At 41.2% G+C, this 26193-nt stretch overlaps 1 protein-coding gene across 33 annotated transcripts in view; it reads right to left on the bottom strand.

Annotated features, from left to right (window-relative positions):
* The window catches only part of RBFOX1 (RNA binding fox-1 homolog 1), a 2483553-nt gene that overhangs the window by 67054 nt on the left and 2390306 nt on the right, over nt 1-26193 (bottom strand). For 22 of the 33 annotated variants that reach the window (XM_063699486.1, XM_019012245.4, XM_019012254.4 and 19 more), the window contains one exon: nt 15598-15678. The exons of the other annotated variants lie outside the window; for them this stretch is intronic. In XM_063699486.1, coding sequence (XP_063555556.1) covers nt 15598-15678 — 81 coding nt within the window. The remainder of the gene's footprint in view (nt 1-15597; nt 15679-26193) is intronic. 33 annotated transcript variants of the gene reach the window in all.

Genomic DNA, 26193 nt, shown 5'->3' with positions numbered 1-26193 from the left:
ACATACTGAGGCGAAATAAACCACCAGCCATAGCTCATAGAGCAGCAATTTCCGAGGCAGGGCATCGTGCAATGAACATCACAATGAAGAGTCAAAAAACCTGATTTTTTCCAAGTGGCAAAATATGTTTTCTCCTTTTTCAGAACGAATCTCAAAAGTACATCAAATTGGTTTATAACATAGGATTTTACAGACAACTAGGTCACTCTCTTTAAATGGCCTTAAATGAAAATTTTATCATGATGGTGCTTATTAAGTTCTAGCTCCAAACAAAAATGGAAAGGTTTTTCTTTTTTTAAAAAAATCCAGTAATTTCAGAGTTTGGCAAAAAAAAAAAAAAAAAAGCGGGGGGGGAGGGTGGTGGGTGGGGGAGAAAGCTTCCATCCTTTCGGTCACTGATAGAAAGACCAAAACGGCCACTTAATTTGTCGAATCTCCAGTTCTCATATACACATACATTTATCCCTGAAACACACATGTGGGATTGACCTTTGTTTCAGTATGAAATGCATGTTGATATTAAATACTGCTGTTTAGAAGTGAATAATAAATCTACATTTTGGACAAACAGTTTCTTCTAGGACATTCTCATTTGAAATGCATTGAATAGGAAAACAAAAATTTCTAATTAATGTACAAGTCTAATCACCATTCTCCACATGGAAGAGTAATTTTTCACTGTTCATTTGCTTGGTTTAATCTCAACACTGACATTACAGAAACGCAATGTCCTATAAATCTCCGCTCATTTGTTTCTTTAATATTCATATTCCATTGAACTGCAGCTGCTTGTTGCTGCAGTCTATTACAACATGCAAAAGTGTCGATAAAAATATTATGAAAGGCAAGATGTGTTTCTTCCTGGCTGCGTGTGCCATTTATTTGGGGAAAGACAATAAATGACTCGTGGATTGTCCCTCAGCCTGCTGCTTGGTGGGTGATTAGTGATTAATTACCTTGCAGCAAATTGACATGGCACGAGGAAATTGACACAGCCCTGATTAATTAACTTTTTATGGGTGGTAGTTACTCACAAAACACTGCGCACCATAATTGAATCTCTTTACATAAAGTCATGGTAGAAAAGTTCTAGTCAAATCCAAATTAGCCAGAAGTTTCTAGGCTGTTATAGGTCTGATTGGGATGCATCGAAGGAATTGGCAAGAATGTGAACTTGGAGAGAAATGCACATTTTTGAAAGGGAAAAAAAAGATGGTGACAATGTACTGGCCTGATTGTCCAAGCTGAATATATTGATCTAAATCTTGACTTCAGCTAGACTTCGGGAATAAGATTGTAAGAGGCTAAAATGTCTCTTTTTTCTCCAGCCTCACTTGGCTGTATTTCAGTGGCTTTTGGCAGATTCTCTCTCCTTTGTCCAGTCTCTAACAGTGAACTTGACTCCCAAATTCAGTTCTCAGTTCCAACATCGCTCCCTCCAAAGGCTTTACCTCTTTATCTAATTTCACATCTCCTGACACCCACAACTGTTACCAGTTACCATCATATTACCCTGTTGTTTTTTTTTCCTTCTCATTCGTTTCTTATCACCTGACTTGATTTCAACTTCCTTATACATCTCTCTATAGGGATGTCCTGAGGACTCTATGTTGGTCCCTACTGTGTCTCCAACATCTAGAAGATGACCGAGCACAAGGTGATCACTGATATGTGTATTGACTACGGTGTGTGATGAACTCGGAATGCCATAGTCCTACAGTTACGAAAGAAAATGGGTGGCAATCCTCAAACGGGTGAGAGTTGCTAAGGAGCGGCCTGTGAGGGATGCATATTCTCACAGAAACTCTGGGGTGATGGAGTTAGTGATAAGGGATCCTGGACCTCCCTTGTCTAAAAACCCAGGCAGTGATAACTGCAGTAATTCAAGGAACGATGTGATTGCAGTTGGCAAAATTCCAACCTCTGAGGCTCCATTATCAGGTGGAGAAAATTCAATTGCATGATGATAACAGCTAGGATTTACTAGCACTTGCTAATTGCCAGACCTGGAGATTAACCCACTAATGCCTCACAAAACCATATGAACCATGATTGTTGCTATCTTCACTTTCCTGGGGTGGAGATGGAGGTATAGAGCAGCTCAGATACTCACCCAGGGGTTTGAACCAAGGCAGCCTGACACCAAAGCCTATGTTCTTATCCATCATGCAACATAAAGGCAACCCCAGTCAGGCTCTGGGAAAAGCTTTCTACTCTCTCTCTGCTTCTTAGAGACTCTCAGTTTGGATTCCCTCCTATTGCCTGTACAAGCTGCTACATCATCTCCCTATATCCATACCCCACATCTGAGACAGAGCCAGCCCCAATTCATCATGGACTGGGTTAATTTGCAGGGGAATCTGTTGACAGTCTCCCAGAGATCTCAATATGCTTCTTGTTGGGGGATAGGGGAGACATTAGAGGGTCTGTGTGTGTGCCCGCCATTTCTTCTGTTAGATACTTATGTTCTGAGATTTCAAGACACCTGGAAAGGCCCTGTTCCTTTTCTGCTAATTGGATGCCGGCCATAGGGATCACCACTGATTTATGTTCCTGATAAGAGTTCAAAGGCAGGCTGTTTCCCTTTGCCACTAGGGTTTACCTCTACATCCTGATGTGAGGGGGAGGTGGTGTTCAACCCAAAAATATTGGGAATGCAGATTCTGTAGAGTTAGTGAGCAGGTTTGTACTAGTACAGTGTGAGTAAAGGCTGCAGCTGAACACAAACATGATTACTGTCACAATAATGAGCTCCTTACAACTAAATTCAGCTAGAAATTTCTAATTTGGAAGACTGGAATAAGAAACTTATTTCAAAGCCTTGGAAGATCTGCATAAGAAACCTTCATAACATTTTGGGCTATTGCATGTTTTTCTATATATAATTGCTTTTTTAATATGTTATCAAATATCACCTTAGAACTTGGGTTTTTGAAATAAGTCTCCTTTTTGTGGAAATAAAAATAGTCATCTAGGAAAATAAAACTACATGTAATGAGCATACTGGGATTTACTCTGAGCAACGAGTCTGGTGTTCCCAAAGGAGAAAGTTCCCCTAACTTAACAAATTAAAGCAACAGCAAAAGACACACACACCATTCACACACATGAATATTCTTTGATCATATAAGGCCCTTGTGTCTCTGAGCGAAGGCAGTAGAATTGGTGGTAACTAATTGGCGTGCTGTTCCCGCTTACCTCCCAAAGTTAGCTGTTGTATCTTTCCTCACAGGTTATAAATGGCTAGATTAATCCAACAGACAAGTGGCAAATGTCATGGCTGCTAAATGTGTAGTGATATGTTTTTACTATGCAGAAGAGGTATTTGTGATTTGCCTACTCACAGGTATTGACAATATCCCCCCCGGCTGGATTTTTGTAACATTCGGCAAAATGAGAATGAGTCTCAATCTTGGAGTGTTTAACTTGGCAGAACTGCAAAAGGCATTTGCAAAGGTGCTTTCTGTCCTTTGAAGGAGAAGACAAAGCCCTGAAGAGCTGAGATTTATTTTAATTTGGATGCAGCAGTTCGTCATCATCTATTAGTTTAACAAAATCTGTACTGATAACCATGTTGTTGTTTCCCGGGAAACCACGGAAAAAAAAAACCCAAATAATTTATATAATTACTTTATCCAGTGCATATACATACTAAAGTTTCAATTGTTAAATCATTCATGTTCTATCTAACAGCTGGCTGAAACAGCAAGCTCGGTGAATAGCCTCTCCAGGTAGGAAACAGGGCAAGTGAGATAAATTAGCTTCCTTATGCTGGGCTGGATTTCCCAAGGTTCTCTTGGGCTGACGCAGCTCCTGAACATGAAGCCTTCGGAGGGGTCTGATGGTGGCTCACAAGATGGGTACGCGATGCACATGCATTGTTCATTTCACTCCCAGCCATAGCTGTGGGGATAGCTGATCTGTGTGGCAGTGCTGAGGCCATCTGATTTTGAGCATCAGCTTTCAGACTTAAAAAAGAGAGTCCTGATCCTTTGATCAATGCCCAAAGCCAACCTGGAGGACAGGTACTGTCTGAGCCTAGGGATCATCTGCCTGATATCTGAGCCAGAGCCTCCAAAACACCCATATAGAATAGACTAAGGAACTACCATTCAGGAGTGGTCCACCAGTCCAGTCACTGGAGTAATATAAACCATCCAAACCAGCTTCTTTGGTGAACTTTATTTTTTGAGACAGGGTCTCCCCCAGGCTAGAGTGCAGTGGCGTGGTCATGGCTCACTGCAATCTCAAACTCCTGGGCTCAAGTCATCCTCCCACCTGAGCCCTTCCAGTAGCTAGGACTATAAAAGTACACCATCACATCTGGTTTGGTGGACTTTAAAAAATCCTGCAGAAGGTGGCTTCTGAGCCAGAAAAAGAAAGAGTAGCATTTGAGGAGCTGTAACGCCTCAAGCAGCCTGAAGGACGCTGCACAACAATCTCATTTAGTGCTCATGGGTAGGTAGATAGTCATGGCTATTTACATGGCGAGGAGACTTGGCCAAGGTCACAGCACTAGTCTACCGTGACAGTTTACTCCCAGACTTTCCTGAATCCAGCTCTTTTCACTAAATCACGCTGTAGCTCAAGAAAAATGTTGTAAAACCACTAGTGGGAATTAGGACTTGCCAGAAAAAGGAAAAATGATCTTCTGGAAATGTTTGAGATTCCTGTAGCAAATAGTAAGGGTAGGGATAATAGATACCCATAGATGGTTGTGCCTTTCTGTTTGCTTTCATATGAAAAGTATTAGGCATCAAGAGCCTATGTTGCACACAAACAAAACTCAAGGAGATAAATCTAAGACATGTGGTGTGGTGTTTGGTTCTGAAACTGCATTTTCTTAACAATGCTCCCAAGTTCTCCAGTAGGGATAAATAGCTTTTGGCATGACAGTTCTTTTATATAAAAACATGATTTAAGAAAATGGTGTTTGAAGCACGTGTTTACATTACTGGGTTTATATGAACTACACCAAGCTCTTTTTCCCTTCGATGAGAGGCAAGCTGAGCTGCTCCTCATGGTCTTTGCACTGAGATTTATTTTAGAAAAGAAATAAGGCAAGGGAGGAAGAAGCAGCCACCTCTATGGTTGGACACATTTCTATCCAAGAAGACTGGTATTTGATGAAAGAATGATTGCTCCAGCTCTTGAATTATGAGTGCCCTTGGATTCAGCCTCTCCCTTCCTAAGCTGTTCATTCCCAGCTCTGTAGACCCAGAGAGAGCTTGACTCAACTTACAAAGCTGGGGCCCTTGGGAATGTGCACCTGCTCCATTGCATCAAACTGTCCTCTTTTACATTCCAAGAACCAAGCAAGATCTTGCTGTCAGCCCCTGCAACTTACCTGCTCAGAGCTCTGACTGTAAAATGGATTCCTTTCTTTTTTTTTTTTTAATGTAAATCCACATTAGTTTGGGGAAGCAAATAAAGGGCAGATAAGTGCTTAAAAAATAAACTCTCAAAATAAGCCTCTCAAACTATTGAAGGATTTCTCTTGCCTCTGATGAGGCTGGATGAGGGTGAGTTTTGTCAAGGAGTTAAATGCAGGAGCTGCACTAGCCAGTTGATCCTCTTAAGAAAATGTGAGCATTAAAAACACTTTCTGTCAATGCTATCACAGGACTTGGGGTTTCCAGGGAATTCCCCCAGAACAATTGCCTCACTGCCTTTCTGAAACATCTCATCTCGGCCTTGTTCTCTGGCTGTGTATGCATTGGAATCCCAGGGCAACATAGTTTATTGTTTTAATATCTGTCTGACACAAAGCAAAAGCATCCTCTAGTGACTCCTTATCTGTCATATGTATTTCTGTGAAAGAAATATCAAGACAAATAAGATGTTTGGGGGCACACCATGGGATGGTAGTTTTTGCAACTGGCGGCCTTTTGCAGCAAGACACCCATCTGAAAAAGATGAAAATCACCATTCTGCAGTGAGATTAATAACCAAAGCAATGACAGAGAGCTGCATAGCAGCTGCCTGAAATGTGGCTGCCTCTTTGCAGAACTTTCCCTTTAAACAACTGGGGGTGAGAGGTTCTACTAGTGGTTTTAATTTTTTCTTGGAATTGGTTAAAAACAACAAACAACAAAGTGGGTTATGATTATGACAGCCAAAGAAACAACACAAGGATGAAGAAGTTGGGGGTAGTGGTTGCAGGGATTAAAAATACAAATGAACCTATTCTGAGGACTGTGATCCAGGTGGAATAACTAAGTTAATATCAGAGCTAGTAAAAGCCTCTTAGAAATCATCTGTTAATCAAATGTGCTGTGTCATGGGAAAAGTTGAGCAGATGGAGAAAAGCAGAGATGGTGCTTCAATGATGGAGAAAGAATGATTTCTGGAGTTCACCATTGGTGGGTGGGGGGTAGCTGGATAATTCTGCAATGCTGTGGGCAACTATTGTTCATAAATAGATAGGTGCTATGATTGAGGTGGCAGGGAGAGCATGGCACCTAGCAGGTGTCTGAAAACACCTCAATCCATGGGTTTGGTGAAGCAAATAGGGTCTCAGTAGCAAAGGGCACCTGTCTACAGTGTTGAATACTGGTGAAAATAGGGACACTTAATTCACCTACTGAGAGGCACCCCAATGGCAGTGCTAACAGTGAATAAGTCTCCTGTTGGGTGTTACTTCCCAAATATCCCTAGGAGCACTGCGTTTGAAATTCTGAAACCTTAGCATTATATATATTTGTCTGTTATGTGTCCCCCCAAGAATATAGGTATAATAGAAGCCAACTTGAGAGTATCTTCATAGCATATTTTCAGGACGTAGAATTGCACCTGGCATATAGAAAAAGCTTCAATAAAGATTGGTTGAATGAAGTAACACCTTTCAACCCCCTCTCCAATCAAAGGACTAAAAACTAGAAGGAATTATCTCTGAGAAAATGACAAAGAGGACACAGGTAGGCTGCCACCATAATGCTGAACCATAGCAAAAGAGAAGGAGTGTCTGATTCCCTGATTGGAAGGGTCCAGCCGAGAGGATCTTTTAGAGCCAGCTTGTTGGAAGTGTGGGGATAGAAATGGAAAGAGTTCAGACAGAAGATCCTGGGTAAGATAATGGAGTCTTCACATTTTGCCCAAGGAAACTGGGGCAGGTCTTAGACTAATGGCAATAGAATTAAGCCTCTGAAACCAGATTTGTTCATTGTGCAAGCAAAACTAACAACCCATTCCTGTATCTTGATCAAATTTAAGTCAAGTTCATTTTGTATCATTTAAATCAAGATCAATTTGTATCCTGATCTTAATAGGTACCAGGAGAAGGGTACCTATTTTTATGTACTACTTTACATCATTTAAAATGTGGTAAAATGGTACAAAATGCAAAAAATACATGAGGGTGCACACTTAAAAGAATTTTCCTTCTTATTTCCACCCCCAAGCAGCCAGCTACCATGTTCTGCCCTTTTAAGTAAGAATTATGGCCTGACAAAGAGATGGGTAAACTATGGCGCTTGGGCCCAATCTGGCCTACAGACCATTTTTGTAAATAAAGTTTTATTGGAACACAGTCACGCCTATTCATTCATGTTTCAACCTAGAAGTCTATGGCTATATGTACAGTAGTCTATGGCTACTTTCAAGCTATAACAAGAGTTGAGTCACTGCAACAGAGGCTAGATGGCTTGTAAAGCTGAAAATATTAGTAACATCCAGCCTTTTAGAGAATAATTTGCTAAGCCCTGGCCAGACATCTCAAAGAGGGGAAAAGTGCGTCTCCAAACATGATGGGATGGGGAGGAGACAGCACAACCTTGGCCCAAATAGAGATGCTGGACAGCTGCTGAGAGGTTCCCCATGACCACTCCCTGCTCAGCCATTTCTTGGAGTCCATCCTGTTTCCAGCCTCTGGGGGAAAGTTGAGAGAGTAGTGAAGAAGAAGGCTTGGTTCAAAGCTGATCTGGCTGGGTGATCTCGGACAAGCTTCTCAATGGCCCCAAGCCTAAATTTCCTCCTGAGAAAAGGTAGCATAATTAATCATACCTGTCCTATAGTTCCTTCTTAAGGAAGCTAATGAGAAGGGCTTAGCACAATGCCTGACATATAGTGAGTGCCCAGTAACCACTACTTATGATTATGGATATCATCATGATTTCAGGGCTGCAACTAGGTTAACAGGCGTTCACTGTAGTTGCAGAACTTAAGTGGGGGGTGGAAGGGAGGAAACACCAAAAAACTCTGTAATGAAGATAAATCGTGTTTTAATGCAATCTTTTAACACCCAAATTATTTTTTAAATCCACGATGAGCAGACTATCAAAATTTAAATAGTGCTGGAGTAAGCCAAATGGGATCTTAAGGCTCCAAAAGGAAAAATGAATAAAACTTATTCTGTCTTGATATTCTGTTAATCATGGAGCTTTTTTTGTTACTTTAGATTTTTAAAAATATTGCATTAAAATGCTATTTATGAAGAATGTGGATACCCCTTTAATCTTTGAAGTGAGCACGTCACTTGCTTACCCTAGTCCCGGAGCTAGTTATTTTTAAGCACCCCCTCCATAAAATACTAGAAAAACATCTAGGAGGAAAGCAAGAAGCTGTCAGATACTGGCAAGTGAGGGAAAAAGAAGACACAATTCTTTACACCAATGTGTCAGTAACAAAATGACCTGTATGTGTATTTTCTATTAACTGAGTCCAGCCCACTGACATTTTATGTATTGTGCAGAAGAAAAAGGAAGCCGTAAATTAATTTAGGTCCTTACTTTAATTACAGAAACCCATGGAAATTCTATCAATTACCTAAAAGTAAAATAGTACAGGCGTGATTTATGTATGTTTCTGCCACTTAAATCATTGTTTTATGAATTCCACACAATTACTTCCTTAAAATCTGCAATCAATATACCAGTTAAAACTATGCCCCTACCACCTGCCCTTGAGTTTCATAGAAGTGAATAAATGAGGAATTGATTTTGCATTTTGGTAACATTCAGGTTCCCAAGCATTTGCCCATGATATCTTTTTTTTTCTTTGTTCTTTTTTTTTTTTTTTTTTTTTGAGGAGGGAAGGGTATCAGGGTGAAAATTTCAGGGGAAACAATAATTAATCTTCCATTAACTTTAGGATTTATCCTGATGTGGATCTACTGTTCAACTCTGGCTTTCATGGAACTGTGGAAAACGCGCTCATTGGCATTGATAAGCATACGGAACAATAAAGAAATTTCTGCCAGAAAATGCTTTTCTAGCCCTTGACAAATAAAACTGACATCCCTGTATCAAGGGGCTTGCTATGGACTAAATTATGTCCTCTCCACTCAAATTCATATGTGGAAGCCGTAACCCCCAATGTGATGCTTTTTGGAAATGGGGCCTTTTGAGAGGTAATTAGGTTTAGATGAGGTCCTGAGGGTGGGTCCTTCATAAGATTCATGCCCTTATATGAAGAGACACCAGAGATTGCTCTATTCCTCTCTCTCTCTCTCTCTGTCTCTGTCTGTCTCTTATGAAAACATGGGAGAAGGTGGCCATCTGTAAGCCAAGAAGAAAGCCCTCACCAGAACCTAACTTTCTTGGCAACCTGATCTTGGACTTCCAGCCTCCAGAACTTTGAGAAAATGAATGTCTGTGGCTTAAGCCTCCCAGTCTATGGTATTTTGTTATAGCAGCCCAAACTGACTAATACGGTGCAAAACAAAACTTGCTCTTGACAGGGATTTTGTAATCCAAAATGATGTCTAAAATGATCAGAAAAGAGAGATACATTTGCCTATGTAATTAAAAATGTATGGTGGAATGTGAGCAACATCAATCGTCAAAATAGGAAATACATTTGTAACATCTAAACTATTCATAGGTTATCCTCCTAGTGAACAAGTGTCACTCACATGTGAATTGACAATAAAATGAGAAAAATCTCAAACGGGAAGATGTGTACTGGAAATTCAAAAAGGTAAAGTCTAAATGAAAAAATGTGAAAGATGGTGATCATTGATAGGAGAAAGGCAGATACAAACTAAAACAAATTGAGATGTTATTTTTCACTATGCAATTTGCAAAATAGAGCAAAACATGGCAGTGCTGGCAAGAATGCTGGAAGGGAACCAACAGTTCCATGTTTGGGAATGTTAAGTGTAGAATGGATGTAGTTGTACGTAAGGGTATTTGCAAATATTTTTACTATCTCTTTGTGGAGGGAATATAAAAAGAAGTAGCTTAGGCTGGGCACAGTGGCTCATGCCTGCAATCCCACCACTATGGGCGGCCAAGGCGGGTGGATCACGAGGTCAGGAGATTGAGATCATCCTGGCTAACACGTGAAACCCCGTCTCTACTAAAAATACAAAGAAATTAGCCGGGCATGGTGGCGGGCGCCTGTAGTCCCAGCTACTTGGGAGGCTGAGACAGGAGAATGGTGTGAACCCAGGAGGTGGAGTTTGCAGCGAGCCGAGATCGCGCTACTGCACTGCAGCCTGGGTGACAGAGCAAGACTCCATCTCAAAAAATAAAAAAAATAAATAAATAAAATAAAAAGTAAAAAGAAGTGGCTTGAATGACTATGGATAGAGAATGGTTGAATTGACTGTCAACCACTTACGTCATTAAACAAACAGGATGAAAACATTTAAAAGGCTTAAAGGGAGACGGTCACAATGTACTATGTGAAATTAAATATGATTGATATATGTAATGCCCATGTAACATCTGTGTATACTCTCCTCTGTAAAGTCAAACTAATAACACACCGTCCCCCGCCCCCACCATTGCATGTGTGTATGTCCTTTCCTGAATAACCATGGAGAAAATGTAGAAGGATACTGGGCGTCCACACACTTTTAAGGGTTTATGTTACTGGATAAAGTGAGGATATTATTCCCACATTATTACAATTGTGTGTGCGTATGTTTATTTGCACACTCCACGTTGATTGCAGTGAGCACCTGTTACTATTGTAATTTAAAATATATTCATAAAATCCTGAAGAAAACAAAATAAACATTTATATGCTTCTGGAAACATCTACTTCATATGTAAATAAGGATCTGCGATAGCTCGCTTTGCTAATCTGAATCAGAAGTGAACTTTTTCATTCATGTAACCAATGATTTACCTTTTGATACTTCAACTAATGAAAATGAAACTCATGTTTTAATTTGGAAGAGATGTGGTATGTTCTTTACCTTCCTATTTCTGCCTGGTGCCAATTTTGATGTTGAGCATTCGCCATATGCAAAACAGCGCTGGCAGTAATACACCTAGTACCTTTCCCCTCAACAAGAGGAGCAGGCTGACCACTGGCCTTCGGAATGGAATGAACAGTCCACATACCAGCAGCCCTGCCCATTTCACTAAACCTTTCTGTTAAGGGGTTGAATTGTTTCTATTGAAAGCCTATTGAAAAATATTAATTGCAAATGTTTTCCATTTGACACTAGGTGATGTTGCCTAATTCTCTAGAGTTTTGTTCTTTCTTCATTTAAGTTGCATAGAAAGCAGGCCCATTTTATACTCTGGATGAGAGTAGTTTATTAGGACGTGTAAGAGGATGCATGATGACCTGTGACACAATTTGAACTAGGATTTTAAACCTGCATGAAGTTCAGGGGTGAGGGAGAAAAACTGGAGTCATTTGGGGTCCGATGGAAGAGTCTACGGAATTAGTTGTATGGACACAAAGTTATCAGTGAAAATCTTTCTCTTAATACTTTTATGAGTCCTGGGTTACATTATTAGGATGATTCACTTAATGGGGGAGAAAACCTCACTGTTATGCAAAAATGCATATCAAAAGCAGATAACTTCAGTAGGAATTATTTTCATTACAGACTAATTCAGCAGGGTTCCTTTAAAAACCATCTCCCCTACTGCATTTAAGGATGTTATTTACAGATGATTAGCTATTTGACTAGGAAGAGGTACAATTTAAGTCTTAAAAAAAAAAAAACAAAAATCAAAGGCCAGTTAAAGATCCATGGAGGAAAAAAATGCAAAAAAACAAAAACGAAGCTCCAGAGTTATCTTGCAAGTCAGTAGACACATAGGATCCAACATACAAAAGTGTAATTTACACACACCTTTCTTCAGGAGCACAGCTGTTAAACAGAAATGAGGAACATATGCATTTTCAAGTTAAAAAACAAGAGCATCCTACACAATTGCTGAAAAGTATGGTAGCCTCAGCTTTGAGGGCAATGGTTGGATTCCTAGAGAGAAAGTCTGCACCCATCAGAGAGCAAAGATAAAATATGTGACTCTCAGCCCTGGGCAAATCGAAACTGTTGGGAGGAGAAAAATCCTGGATGACCATGAGTATAACTCGTCTGTGTGTGTGCACAGGCCTGAGTGTAAAAATAACCCTTTATGTGCCGGCTGACCTGTTGCAGGTAATGGGGAATGGTTTTGTAGTAGAATATGCATCTAATCTGGAAGAGAAAAACCTAAGTGAATGTTGCCCAGCCAGTAATCCACAAACAGCCTAGACCAAAAAGCCATAAAAGAGAAAGGAAACCGCAGCAATGTGTCTTAGGGATGTGCGGATAAACTTAACATTCAACACCAATGCACAGCCTGCAAACAGAAATAACTGAAGGCCCCTCTGCCTACCCAATTGGAGAGGGAGGGGTCTCAGAGTTGGTCACCATTACAAAATACTAATCGAGGTTGACAATCTGAATGCCCTTGCTTAAGCATTGACAAGTGAAGATTCTTAATGTAAGAAACTAGTTTTCATTTTGCTTTTTAATGGGGTGGTAAAATTAGCTATTTTCTTTAAAACTGCTCTATTGAAGGGTGTTTATTTTGTTTAATATTTTTGAAAAAAAATTGCTATGAACCTAAGTTCTCAAGAATGGGGGAATAGATTAAAATATAATATAATGAAACAATACTATGGGTCCATAAACATATTTTTATAAAAAGCACATGGCATATAATGTGCAGGTAATACGACTGATACAATTTAGAAATGAAGGATGTTGGATGCACATTATACAATTTCATAATTGTAAATTTTTACTTTAAACACAGAAAAAAGTACAGCTACACACAGTGCAGTGATATTGCCACTTTGTATTTTTAATACTAAAATCGACCCTTTAAATTGGAGATCAGTACACTTCTTCTGTAAAGAGTCGGACTGTGAAAACGTTAGGCTTTGCAGGCCACCTAGGTCTCTGGCACATTGTTTGTTTTTGTTTTGTTTTTTTCAATCCTTGGAAAATCTAAAAACCATTCTTCATTCATAAGCCTTGTAACACAGGCCATGGGCTGGGTTGGGTGGCCCTTGCTTTAGATGGTTTCATTTTCTCTCTATGCTTCAGCTATTTTATTATGGAGAATTTGGGAAATATTTTCATGTGATGTGAGAGATGCTTCCCCAATTCACTTTAGAATGGCTATACCAATTCAAACTAGCACACTTTTGGAGTTGATTGTTTTGTTTACTTCTGTAAAGAAAATCGAAACATAGATATGTCATATCATCATATAGAGCCATACTGTCCAATATGGTAACCATTAGCCCTATATGGCTAATTAATGTAACATAAAAATGAGTGTCTCAGTTCCATCAGCACTATGTTGGATAGCATAAAGATTTTATCCCAGACACTTCTATAGGACAACAATGTTAGAGAAAAAAATAATACTCTAGGACCCAGCCCTATGGTAAGTTTTGGCACACCAACTCTCCTTCAGAAAATAATATAGACGAGGAAGGCTAGGTAAATGGTACAGCGATCAGATTTAGTCAAATGGACTCAGAAAGGTAGCTGAAGGTTGAATAATTTTCCCAGGTTCAGAAGACAAATCTATAACACACTGGCTCTGGGATTGCCCTCCATTTCCTCAGTTGTAAAGCAAACATTGTGATACCTACCTGGTGCTGGTTTTGAGAGGAATACACAAGGCTGGACATGTGAAAATGTGTAGTAACATTACAATTTCAGGAGATACATGCACACACATTTACACTGGCCCCAAAGAGGCCCTTCTGAATTTGTTGTCACAAATTCAGAAAGAACCACTTCTTGCCAATATGATTAGATTTGGGCTTCTTGGGAGGCACAGAAAAATGTCTTGCATTTAATTAATGCCAAAATTGCCACTGAAGATTATACTCTGGGCCAGGGGCGGTGGCTCACGCCTGTAATCCCAGTACTTTGGGAGGCTGAGGTGGATGGATCATCTGAGGTCAGGAGTTTGAGACCAGCCTGGCCAAGATGGGGAAACCTCATCTCTACTAAAAATACAAAAATCAGTGGGAGTCGTGGTACATACCTATAATCCCGGCTACTTGGGAGGCTGAGTCATGAGAATTGCTTGAGCCCAGGAGGCAGAGGTTGCAGTGAACTGAGATGGCACCACTGCACTCCAGCCTGGGTAACAGAGTGAGACTTCGTCTCAAAACCTCTAACTGTGAGAAACAACTGGCTGTCAGAACTCCTGAAGACTTCAGACCCTTGGGTGTGTCACATTATATTTTTGATTCCCTGTGACTGCTGGTAACAGGGAGGTGCTGCCCCAACAGTGAGGAGGTTGGTTTTCCTCAGCTTCACAGTTTAGGAAATGAAGATGTTTGGTTTTGGCACGATGGTGAGGATTCTCCTACGTCTCTTATCCCTTGAGCCTGGTACTCCTGCTCTCCTCCCCATCCATGCCTTTCACAACTACTCTGAGAAACAGCCCCACCCCCACTCCAGGCACCCAGACTCACTTTTAAGCACTGACCCTAAAGACGACTCATTCTGCAGTTATGGGAACTTCACAGGATTTACACACATTGTATAAAACAGATGTTAAAGTTTCAGCTGTGGCTGGGAGATTCTTTAAGAAGGGGTATACCCTCTGGGAGAACATGGTAGAGTCAGTGGCGGCTTTAATTCTTCTATCCGCTCTGGGAACTGGGGTGAGGATAGGGCATCCTTCAACCCAGAGCATCCACTCGAGGCAGAGAAATCTTCGGTCCTTCCATGTCAATGTTGTGATCTACTTCCTGTATTTATTTTGGGTCTCTTCCCTCCCGCATTTGATGGGTATACTTATCTACCTTTAAAAGTGCCCCGATTTTTTCAAAGACAATTATTTATTGTTGCTGCCCCTGCACTTGATTCAATGAGGGGGGAACCACATTTCTCTCTCTGCTCCTCCTCATCCTCTTCCTCCTCATTGGAATTACATAGCAAAAGATAGAAAAGCCTTGCAAACAAGTGACTAGCTGCAGGCTAGTGGTATTTTCCATCGTGAGACAACTGTGTACAAGAATCCTGGTTAAGCATCTTTTACTAGGCAAGGGTGCCTTTGGGGTGGCCTGTATATGCTATTTAAATTATTTTTATATTAATTTGCAAAGCTATGATAGAAGGCAGGCAATGAGCTAAAGCTTCCCACCCTCCCATGCCCCTCCCCACCAACCCCATGCCCACATTCCCAACCATTGGACCCAATCCTGACGGATCTAACAGAGAATGTCCAGGACATCTGGGAAGTGGCATGGGAGACAGACATGCTTATGAAAATTAACTTCACCTCAGAGAGAGCCACAAGAGAGGGAGGGGGAGAGAACTTACATGGCAGGGAAGGTGATTGGACTCAGATTTATGTCACAAAACAAAAAGAGCCAGGACAGTGGGCTTACTTGCAGAAGTATATACAAGTGAACTGGGGGCACTGTACATGGAAGATCCCTCCTGGTTGGCCTGGCACAACAGGACCGTGCCTACGAAAGAGAGAGAGAGATGGTATCTGGTTTGGGAATCGGTACACTACACCTGAGAGATCACGGCAATGCAACCGAGAAACGCAGAGAAATGAAAACATAGCCACATCCCAGAGCGCAGGACAAGGGTACCCAACAAAGCCCCCCTGCCTTAGCCAAAGGGAATCAGTGGAAGCCCCCCCCACCCACCACAACCCGGCCCACCAAGCACACGTCATGACTTTTCACACGGGGTTGTGTAGCGGACTCTGGTCTTCCCAGGGCCCAGGTTCAGATCAGGAATGGAAGCAGCGTGGCATACTGAAAAGGTAACTTGAGAAATATTGGAGGGAACTAGATAGTAAGCCTGACTCAGACACCTCTTCACTGTGTGATCTTGGCAAGTCACTGTACCTCTCTGTGCCTCAGTGTTTCCATCTGGAAAACAGGGGTAAACATACCTACCTCCGAGAATGGCTGTGCATCATATGACTGGAGATGTACCCAGGGCAGGGGCTGGCATGTAATAATCGCTCAATCAGTAGTAAGCACACATGTTGATAGGTTTAGAGAAAATGGTACCTTCCTTCAAATGTCAGTCTTTCCGAATCAGTTCTTCAGAGGAAGAACAGAAATAAGGCAGAGAAAGAAAAATTGCAACTTTTTGCCATCCCTGGGACCCACCCTGGACCCACACTGGACACTGGATGAGAGATTCTTCGGCTTCTATATTCCCACTTTCTTCCCTAAAGCTCTCTGCCTTCCAGCCAGAAAGGCTGCCTAGCTCATCCTGCAAACCGCGGCTGCATTGCAGCAATGACTTGCCTCCTCCTGATTTAAAGCGAAGGGCAATGGGTTTATCCTTGCAAGATGGAATTTTACAGCGGCAAATAATGGTGGAATCCTGAGATACCTCCTCAATCTATGACAGATTTTGAACAACCACCCACTCCAGGGATGACTGGGGTCAGGAATTGTCAGGGTATCAATTCTACTTTCCCATTGTTGCAAAACTCAAACTCCAAGACTTTGAAAATAATTAGAATTCTGAGGAGTTTTAAGGCCATTACTGGTGATGGAAATACCTCCCTGTGGTTTCTGGTCACTTCCTTGACTGGGGAAGGTCAACCGCCCCAGTTTGATTTGGATTCCCCTGTCAGGACCACCACGGGAAAGCAATCGCCCATGATAAGAAGCCAACCTTACAAGTGCATCCGCAGAACAGGGAACTTTTCTATATCCTTGGAGACTTGCCCTAGGGAATGGTTCTATGCTCCTTCTGTATCTTCCCTACGATCAACAAAAATGTAGTTAAAACTTCCAAAGCGTGTGGGGTCCTGCCACACAGAGGGACTGCACGGTGATGTCATCAAGGGACAGTAAACCAGACACAGTTCTTTCTAACCCATCTCACTCTTCCCCTGTTACCAGTCTGACAACTTCATCCACTTTTTCCCAGGGAGCAGCAGCCCAGGGCCAGAGGTTCTACCTGAAGGAATGTCCCATGGTCTTATTCGATCTGGTTTCCCATGCTTATAGCTGGAGAACAGCCACCCCCACCCGCAAAATAGCCCTTCACACAACAGTGAAATTAACTTGAAATTAACTAACCTTCTCTGAGTAGTAAATATATCAAAAGTCTGGCGGAGTGTCAGTCATGATTCACCTGTGCTAAACTAGTAGTTCTTTCTTCTTCATTTAAAAACAGTTTATCGGCCAGGTGTAGTGGCTCATGCCTGTCATTTCAGTACTTTGGGAGGCCGAGGCAGGTAGATCACCTGAGGTTAGGAGTTCGAGACCAGCCTGGCCAACATGGTGAAATCCTGTCTCTACTAAAAACACAAAAATTAGCTGGGTGTGGTGGCAGGCGCCTGTAATTCCAGCTACTCAGGAGACTGAGGCAGGAGAATCGCTTGAACCCAGGAGGTGGAGGTTGCAGTAAGCTGAGATCACGCCATTACACTCCAGCCTGGGTGACAAGAGCAAAACTCCATCTCAAAAAAAAAAAAAGTTTATCACAACGTATGAGATGTACTTTACATGGTTTAACCTCGCCTCAGGTATTTCCAGTTTTAGCAGGTCACTGGGGATTAACAGCAAACAAACCAAACTCCAAAGAATGGAGATTGGGATATGAAACCAACCAAGGGGAGGCAAGCTACCTACCAGGAAAGACAGTTAGTCCCCTCTACAGTCAGTGTTGTTTATCAATGAGCACTCCTGTGTGACTCTGCAGTGGTTATCCATGTGCTTCTGCTCACTGCTAGAAATCTTAGAAATAAATGAATGTGTTTCTATAGGATACACAGAGAGTTATCAGATCGGAATCATCTAGGATAGGATCCTAGCAAGTGGATTTAGGGAATGCTCCTCAACCTTCTCTCCTGTGCACGCCTGGTTTAAAAAAACACTTTTAAAATCAGATATGAAGTTTCTTGGGGTGCTTAAATTTCAAAAGAAAAATGTATAACTGTAACACAAACATACACAGAAGGACATTTCAGTATTGTACGGTTAAAACCCTTGGGTCAATTTTCAATATCCTCGATGCAATTTATAGAATTCCACTGGGACACAGCACAGATTTTTGCCTGGAAAGCTAACCTCTGGCAGGGCATAATGAAGCATTCCTAATTTTTTTAATGCTGTGGATTCTGAGAACCTGGACTGAAATAACTTCTTTGGATACTTTCTTAGTAGTAAAAAAAAAAAAAAAAAAAATCTTTATGCAATGATTTTGACCTTTTGTAAAACAAAATCTATGCCTTCACAGGACTTGGTTTTTGTTTTATCTAAAAGCATCCTCCAATTTAATTTGGAAAGTACTTACTGTATGTTCCCTTAGTGCTTTGTGACCTTTTCTTAAAAGGACGCTTTGAATTCAACAAAACCAAAGCAGCAGAGAACACTGCAACCTCCATGCATTTTTTTGGGCAGGGAAAGGTAAGTGTGTTTGTTTTAAAAAGTAAGTCAAATAGGTAATAAGGTACAAGCAGCAGTATGGAGAATGCCTACAAGGTCATTCAAAGCACTTCTCAATATAGCTTCAACATAGCTCTTCAGTGAGTCCACTGAGCTGGATCTTCTATCTATCCCTAGCCTTCAACATAAACCTTCTACTGCCAAATGCCAGGAACCTTCATCTGTATCACATGATGACATCCTGTACTTCTCAGACTTCTGTGCTTTTATCAAATTCCTTATAATCTAACGATGGCAAATGGGGTCAATTTATACCACTACCTACCCATTCTTTAGCCAGAACGGAATTAATCAATTTCAATATTATCCTTTCCTATTGGCCTGGAATCCTCACAATCATTCTCAACACAGCCAGTAGGCAATGATTCCCATTTGATTAGAGTTGGTGAAGGGGATGAAACCTTCATGCCATTCCTGCTCTTAGAGTTAGATTAAACCATTTCAAATTGACTTTTTTTTTTTTCGGTCAAATAGAATTGAATGTTGCCAAGTTCATGTGGTTCAACTTAAAAAAACAAAAAAGGAGGCGGGGGGTGGGGGGCTTTCCCTGTCCTCCTCCAACATAGTTTAAAAGTGACCTCTTCTCTCCCTTGTCCTCAGGGGTGAATTAGTTATTACCTATTCTATGCTCTTATCTTACATTTTTAAACCTCCCTGATAGATCCTTCGTGGTCCTGTACTACAATTTTCTACTTACACATTGGTCGTATGAACTACAAAATCCACCTGTGGTAGAGCCAAATCATACTCATCTTTTCATCCCCAACACCTAGGAAAATACCTGATCCTCAGAAGGATTAATGCATATGATTGAATTATAATACATTTTTAAAAAGAACTCTCCACTTCTACCCTCTTTGCTAAAAATAGTGTTTTTTTTCAACCAATCTTTCTTCCGCCTGTTCATAGCAGGAAATTTGCATGCCTGAAGTTCAAATAGATTTACACACTACATCTAACTGACTTCTACAGATTGAAATAGCTTCAATCTATTTCACGTGTTTTTTCTTCTTTCCTGGTTCTTATAAAGTTGGCTCACCCACTCTAACAAGAAACCTGGGCAGCCTGGACTGTCGATGACTCTATCAGCACCTGGCGAGACTGGGCTCCATGGGACAGACCTCAGTCTCAGAATAATCAGAGCCCGTTCCAAAGCCTGTCACGTTCGCCCACCCTGAGTGCCGGGATCATCGGCATCCCCACATCCTGGCAAGATGTGGGACATCTTGCTGTGGGCAGCCACTCTCCAGCAGGATTTTGAATCCTCCAGTGAGGAAGGGAGTAAGCCAGTGCCAAGGTCTCAGATGGGGCATCGGAACCCTTTCTGCTGAGCAGTAGTCTCCATACGGTATGCAGGGGATCATTCCTGGCCCCTGAAGGAGCAGGGAAAAGCCTAGAAGGGATGTTTCCCATCACAGACAGGAAGGAGGAAGTGTTGAAAACTGTTTACTCTGCTGCCAACCCCTAAGTGAGGAAAACTGGACTCAAACCGGAACAGCAGTGCAGTTTCACACTTCCATGCCTTTGCAGAGGCTTTGTCTTTTTCCAGGAAATCTTTTCCTTGCTCTAGATAACTCCTTTCTGGACTCAGCTCTGGCTTCTCCTAGAAACCCTATCTATGTAACTTTGTCTGGCGGAGTTCAGCTTCCTTTCTCTTCTTTTTAAAATTGTGTTGTGTAATCTATTTAATGAGTGTCTTCCCCCATTGATGCTACTAATTCAAAGAGATCAGGAATCATCCCCCATTGATGCTACTAATTCAAAGACATCAGGAATCATGTGTTTATCTTCCTATCCTCATGAGTCCAGGAACCTAGACTAAGAGGCAGGGAGCAAATGAAGTGAGAATCCAAAGGTTTCTGATAGGCAGCCATGCTACGCTTTCAAGAAATAAAATTAAAATGGAGGATGGGAAAGAAGAACAGAAAGGCTATTTGGCAATGTCTGCCCCTTCCCTTTTAGTATCAAATGGGCACAGTTCCAAGTCAGTACATGGTGAATAACTAGAACTTTTCCTACATAATTTCTGAATTTAAAAAAAAATGTGAACGGAACATCTCAACTGCCTGGCAACTGGGAGTGGCCAATTAGCTTCATGAGCTTGAAGATTAAAATGGGTTAGGAAATCTGGAGGATGCTCTTGAAGACACAAAGAACAACAGCTAGACTTTATGAAATACCTAAGATGGAATGAGTATTCTGGGGCCCCCGTGCAGGAAGTTTCTGTATATGTCATGCACTGTCTGTACCTCTAATACAGCAGTTATTAAGAAATTATTTTAGGCAGATAGTAAGGGTAAAAGTTCTAGGTGGAAATTTTCCTGTAATAAGAAACCACCCCCAAACCATCTCTTTTATAACAGAAAAGACTGCTCGAAGGGCTGGGTGGGCAAGCTTTGATATGCAAATACCAGCCATTAGGAACAGGGTTCACTCAATGTGGCGATTCCTGCTGTCTTCTCCTTGTCACCACCTGTGCCCAGTGTAATGGCCACCTCCAGATAACACCATGTGTTCAGAACATCATGGCGACCCACATTTACATATTAAAGGACTAAGGTGGGAGGGCCAGGTTTTTTGCAGGCTACATAAATGACACACCTGGCCAAACCAATCCCCTGGGCTGTATGCAAATCAGACACCACCTCCTCAAGCCTCCCCTATAATCTACCACTTTTCTGCCACACGCAAGGTTTCTCTGTTCCAGGCCCCACTCTCTGGTCTCTGTATGGGGAAGCTGTTCTTTTCTTTCTTCCTCCTTTCTTGCCTATTACACTTTTCGCTCCTTAAAACCACTCCACGTGTGTTCACATTGTTAATCCTATCGGCGCAAAACCAACAACCTTGGCATTTCTCCAGGCATCAGAACCGTATCACCTCAACAAACCGCTACTGTGTGCTGGTGCAGAGTCAGAAAAAATAGAACTCTCCACTGATGTCTGGCTTTCCTAATGTCACTCAGCCGAGGAAAGGAGCTTACTCTGGAAAGAGGGCTAAGAGGAGAACCCTAGAACCCTGCAGGGCAATGTCTGAGTAGTACAAGTGCTTATTAGTCCCTCTGCCTCTAGTGCTCAGCCAGGAAACTATGGTGTAGTGAGTATTATCATTCATTTGGCTGGTAGTTATTGGCATCTACTAGTCTATGTGCCAGGCACTGTGCTGGGCTGTGGGGTACACCTGTTGAACTCCATGTGCTTTTCCAGAGGATGACATGTTATCACTTTTAGTGCTCATAGGTTCAGTAACAAATGTATACATGAAAAGGAACAAAAGAATGATTCTGAATATCAAACCAAACCTTAGCCTACATAATTAGTCACATTGCTCACTAAGATAAGTATAATTATTCGAGAACAATTTTTATTAGATATAACTATTATGGCTTTGGCCAAAATTCTATATTTCTGCTATATAATGCTATCATAACTGAAAGTTTAGTAGTAACAGGAATCAATGCTAGAAATGTTTTGATTCTACATAAAGAAAAAGCTTTTTTCAATATTTGCCAAAGAATATTTACTTTGCATTTGTCCCTCCATAATAGGCGTCTGATGTCATTAGTCCTCCTTTACTGGCATTACAAAAGTGGCACAGAACAACTAAGTCCTTTACCAAAAACCTTACCAATCACAGGTAAATTTTAGATGAAAAACAAGCTATTTGGGTTCCTACATTGTCACTCATTTCATCAATGAGTCCTTCCTTCAGTCCACTGTTGTAGAATCATTTTTAAATGCTGTAACTCTGAGTACTTCAGAATGTGACTTTACTTGCAGAGAGGTCTTTAAAGCTGTAATTAAGTTAAAATGAGGTCATATGGGTGGGCCTTAATCTGACACATCTTACAAGAAGAGGAGATGAGGACACACAGGGAAACCCAGGTGAAGAGAGAGAAAAGATGGTCATCTGCAAGCCAAGGAGAGAGGCCTCAGAAGAAACCAACCCTGCCAACACCATGATCTCAGACTTCCAGCATCCAGAATTATGAGAAAATAAATTTCTGTTGTTTAAGCCAGGGTTCCCCGACCCCTGGGCCACGGACCCTACTGGGCCACACAGCAGGAGGTGAGCTGCAGGTGAGCGAGCAAAGCTTCATGTGTATTGATAGCCGCTCCTCATTGTTCATGTTACCAACTGAGCTCCACCTCCTGTCAGATCAGTGGTGGCATTGGATTTTCATAAAAGTGTGAATCTTATTTTGAACTGAGCTAGCGATCTTGGTTGTGTGTTCCTTATGAGAATCTAATGCCTGATCTGTCACTGCCTCCCATCACTTCCAGATAGGACTGTCTAGTTGCAAGGAAACAAGCCCAGGGCTCCCACTGATTCTACATTATGGCAAGTTGTATAATTAATTCATTACATATTACAATGTAATAATAATAGAAATAAAGTACACAAGAAATGCACTTGAATCATCCTGAAACCATCCCCGCTACCCGGTCCGTGGAAAAACTGCCTTCCACAAAACCCAACCCGGGTGCCAAAATGGTTGGGGACTGCTGGTTAAGCCATCCAGTCTGTGATACTTTGCTATGGCAGCACTAGCCAACTACTACACCTTCCTACCTTATAATGAGGGTCCCCTACAAAGTGACCCATAAGCCTCAAATTTCTCTTGGACTTAGAAGCCAAAGAGGTTGCCATGAGGTACCTAGCAATGGAGGTGACTGCTTTCAATTGACAGATTGTTCCAAAATTTACCCAAAGCCCCAATGGACTGTGGATACTTTTACAGTCACACATTTTTGAACACCAGACTAGCATTGAGCTAATCCATGTAAGAATATTTTCACAGTTAATCCCTAATGCTTTTACACCAGCCTGAAAGATGAGCTTCTCTGAAGGGTTATGGTAGAGTATTAAGTATAGGGATATTTCCATTTGGGCACAGATGTCGCAGAAAAAATGTTGCTCTGTATGTTTACTTCCTATAAATCAAATCATGTTTTAATTGTACCAAGGGATTTCCATATTTAAAGGGGCCCTGAAGCGAATCTGTCTATAGTGTAAATAATCCCTCACTCCAATTTATTTTTATAAGCTTTGGTTTTCATAATATTCAAAAAGAAATACACCCCTTCTTGTTTGTTTTCTTTCTGCTTTTTATTTTGACATAACTTGAGACTTTTTGGAAAAGTCACAAGAATAATACAAAGAAGAATTTGTTCCTTGACTATTTATTGTTTGAAAATTTTAATGACTCACTCCAACTGTTCGCTTAATCTCCTGCAGCCAAAATGTAGGCTAATAGTGGCATTGACAGAAAATATTTAACTTAATACAATAAACCTAACAATAAGAGTTCCCAAAGTGTTTTACTGAATACCTGAGAATCACTGGGTATCCTGGTCAACTTTAACTTGGATTATCATTTACTCTTAACGACCCTGTAGGACAGACACTATTTTTATACCCATTTAATAGATGAGGATATTAAATGGGTTGCCCGAGGTGACACAGATCTTGTGATGCTGAAACTGCAAGTCATACCAACCAGATTCCTGGACCCATGGTTCTAACAATCATCTTCTAAATCAAGTGCTGACCAACTACAGACTTCTGGCCAAATCCAACTGCTCCCCTCCCCCGAGCCCCCACCTATTTTTATATGGTCTGTGAGCTAGGAATGCTTTCTACGATTTTAAATGGTTGACAAAAATCACAGTAACATTTGACCAGTGAAAATTGCATGAAACTCAAGTTTCAGTATCTAATAAGTAAAGTTCCAATGGAAGACAGCTACATCTATTCATTTTTGTGTATGGCTGCTTTTCTGCTAAAATGACAGGGCTGAGTAATTGCACAGAGACCTTATGGCCTGCAGAGGCTAAAGTATTTACTGTCTGGCCCTTTACAGACAAAGTTTGCTGATCAGTGTTCTAAGATCCCTTTACTGCTTGGAAAAATACTAACAGTAACTGTCTCTCAGTACACCATTAGCCCTTCCCCAGGGAGCTGGCACTAAGTATTTCAGAGGCTATCATTTGATCAATGCTTGCCAAAAAATTAATTTTATTTCATTTTTGTTCAAAACAAACTTTTTTCAAACACAGGCTTTTAAAAATATTTGCTCAAAATTTCTTCTGGATTCATTGTTTTTCAAAACAATAAAACAATTAGGCCAGGTGTGGTGACCCTGCCTGTAATCCCAGCACTTTGGAAAGCCAAGGCAGGCAGATCACTTGAGGCCAGGAGTTCAAGACCAGCCTGGCGAACATGGCAAAACCCGTCTCTAACAACAACAAAAAAATAATTAGCCAGGCGTGGTGGCATATGCCTGTAACCCCAGCTACCTGGGGGGCTGAGGCACAAGAATTGCTTGAACCCGCGAGGCAGAGGTTGCAATGAACTGAGCTTGCACCACTGCACTTCAGCCTGGGTGATGGAGACTCCATCTCAAAAAAGAAAAAAAAAAATTCAAAAAGTTATTCCGTAGAGTATTTGTGGAGGTCTATCAATTCAGCCACAACAAAAACAATGAAAATAAGTTTTATCTTGCAAGATGTTTGTCCTTCAAAGTTATAGGTGTCAATACATAGATGATAAGACTACTAGGGCCTTGCTTCTCAAACTCTACTATGCTCTGAATCACCTGGGACTCTTCTAAATGCAGATTCTTATCTAGGGGGTCTGGGGCGGGGCCTGAGACTCTGCGTTTCTCATAGGCTTCCAGGGGATGCAGATGGTGCTGACAACAGTAAATTGCTAGGGACTACATAGGAACCTCATGTACAGCTAATATTGACAGTGCCCATTAAGGTGGCCCTAGGTTTCAGGTGCTATACAAGATGTACTCCACATGCACGTCTTTTTCTTATCAAACCCAAGAGGAAATGAAAGCTCAGAGAAAAAGTATAATAAAACTGAACTATAAGTCAGTTTTGTCTGACTCCAAAGCTCAGACACTCTCTCTCAAAGCTACACCTGTTTATCAATGGTGATACTTGGTCGTGAGTTGATAAAAACATATCCTTCAGCATGAGAATGATCAATATCCATTACCCCCATTACAACAAAGCCACATCTAAGAATTCTGAAGCTGCCATCTGGCAGGAAACACCTGACTCTTCCTGGCTAAAGATGTTAGCTAGAACCTCCTGATCATGTTTAAGAATCTGTGATAGGGTTTTAAATCCAACCAAGGAAGCCTTTGAGCAGAATGTATCTTCTACAGATAAGAAAAATCCTACTTGCAAGATTGAAATAAGACATAGAGGAGGCAAATGCAGAGGAGAAATAGTGAATGTTTGAGATTTCTGTAGTGTCATTGAAAAAGTATAGGCTTTGAAACTTTTAACTTTGTTTTGTTTCCTGATCTTGCTGACTGGAAGTTGAGTTGACTTTGGGTAAAACTCTGTACTTCTCTGAGCCTCAGTGGTTACATCTGTCAAATAGAGATAAAAATGTGTACTTGATCGAATATTACTGTGAGGATTAGAACTATGGCATGAAAGTGTGTGTCAAATAGTAATCAGTAAGTGAATCAATCATAATCATGGAAATAGCAATTATTATTGGGTATCTAAAACAATGATGCTCTGAGGACTTATT

The sequence above is a fragment of the Gorilla gorilla genome, chromosome 18 (assembly GCF_029281585.2).
Source record: "Gorilla gorilla gorilla isolate KB3781 chromosome 18, NHGRI_mGorGor1-v2.1_pri, whole genome shotgun sequence".
NCBI classification, from domain to species: Eukaryota; Metazoa; Chordata; class Mammalia; order Primates; family Hominidae; genus Gorilla; species Gorilla gorilla.
This window is presented reverse-complemented; position numbering and strand designations above follow the sequence as displayed.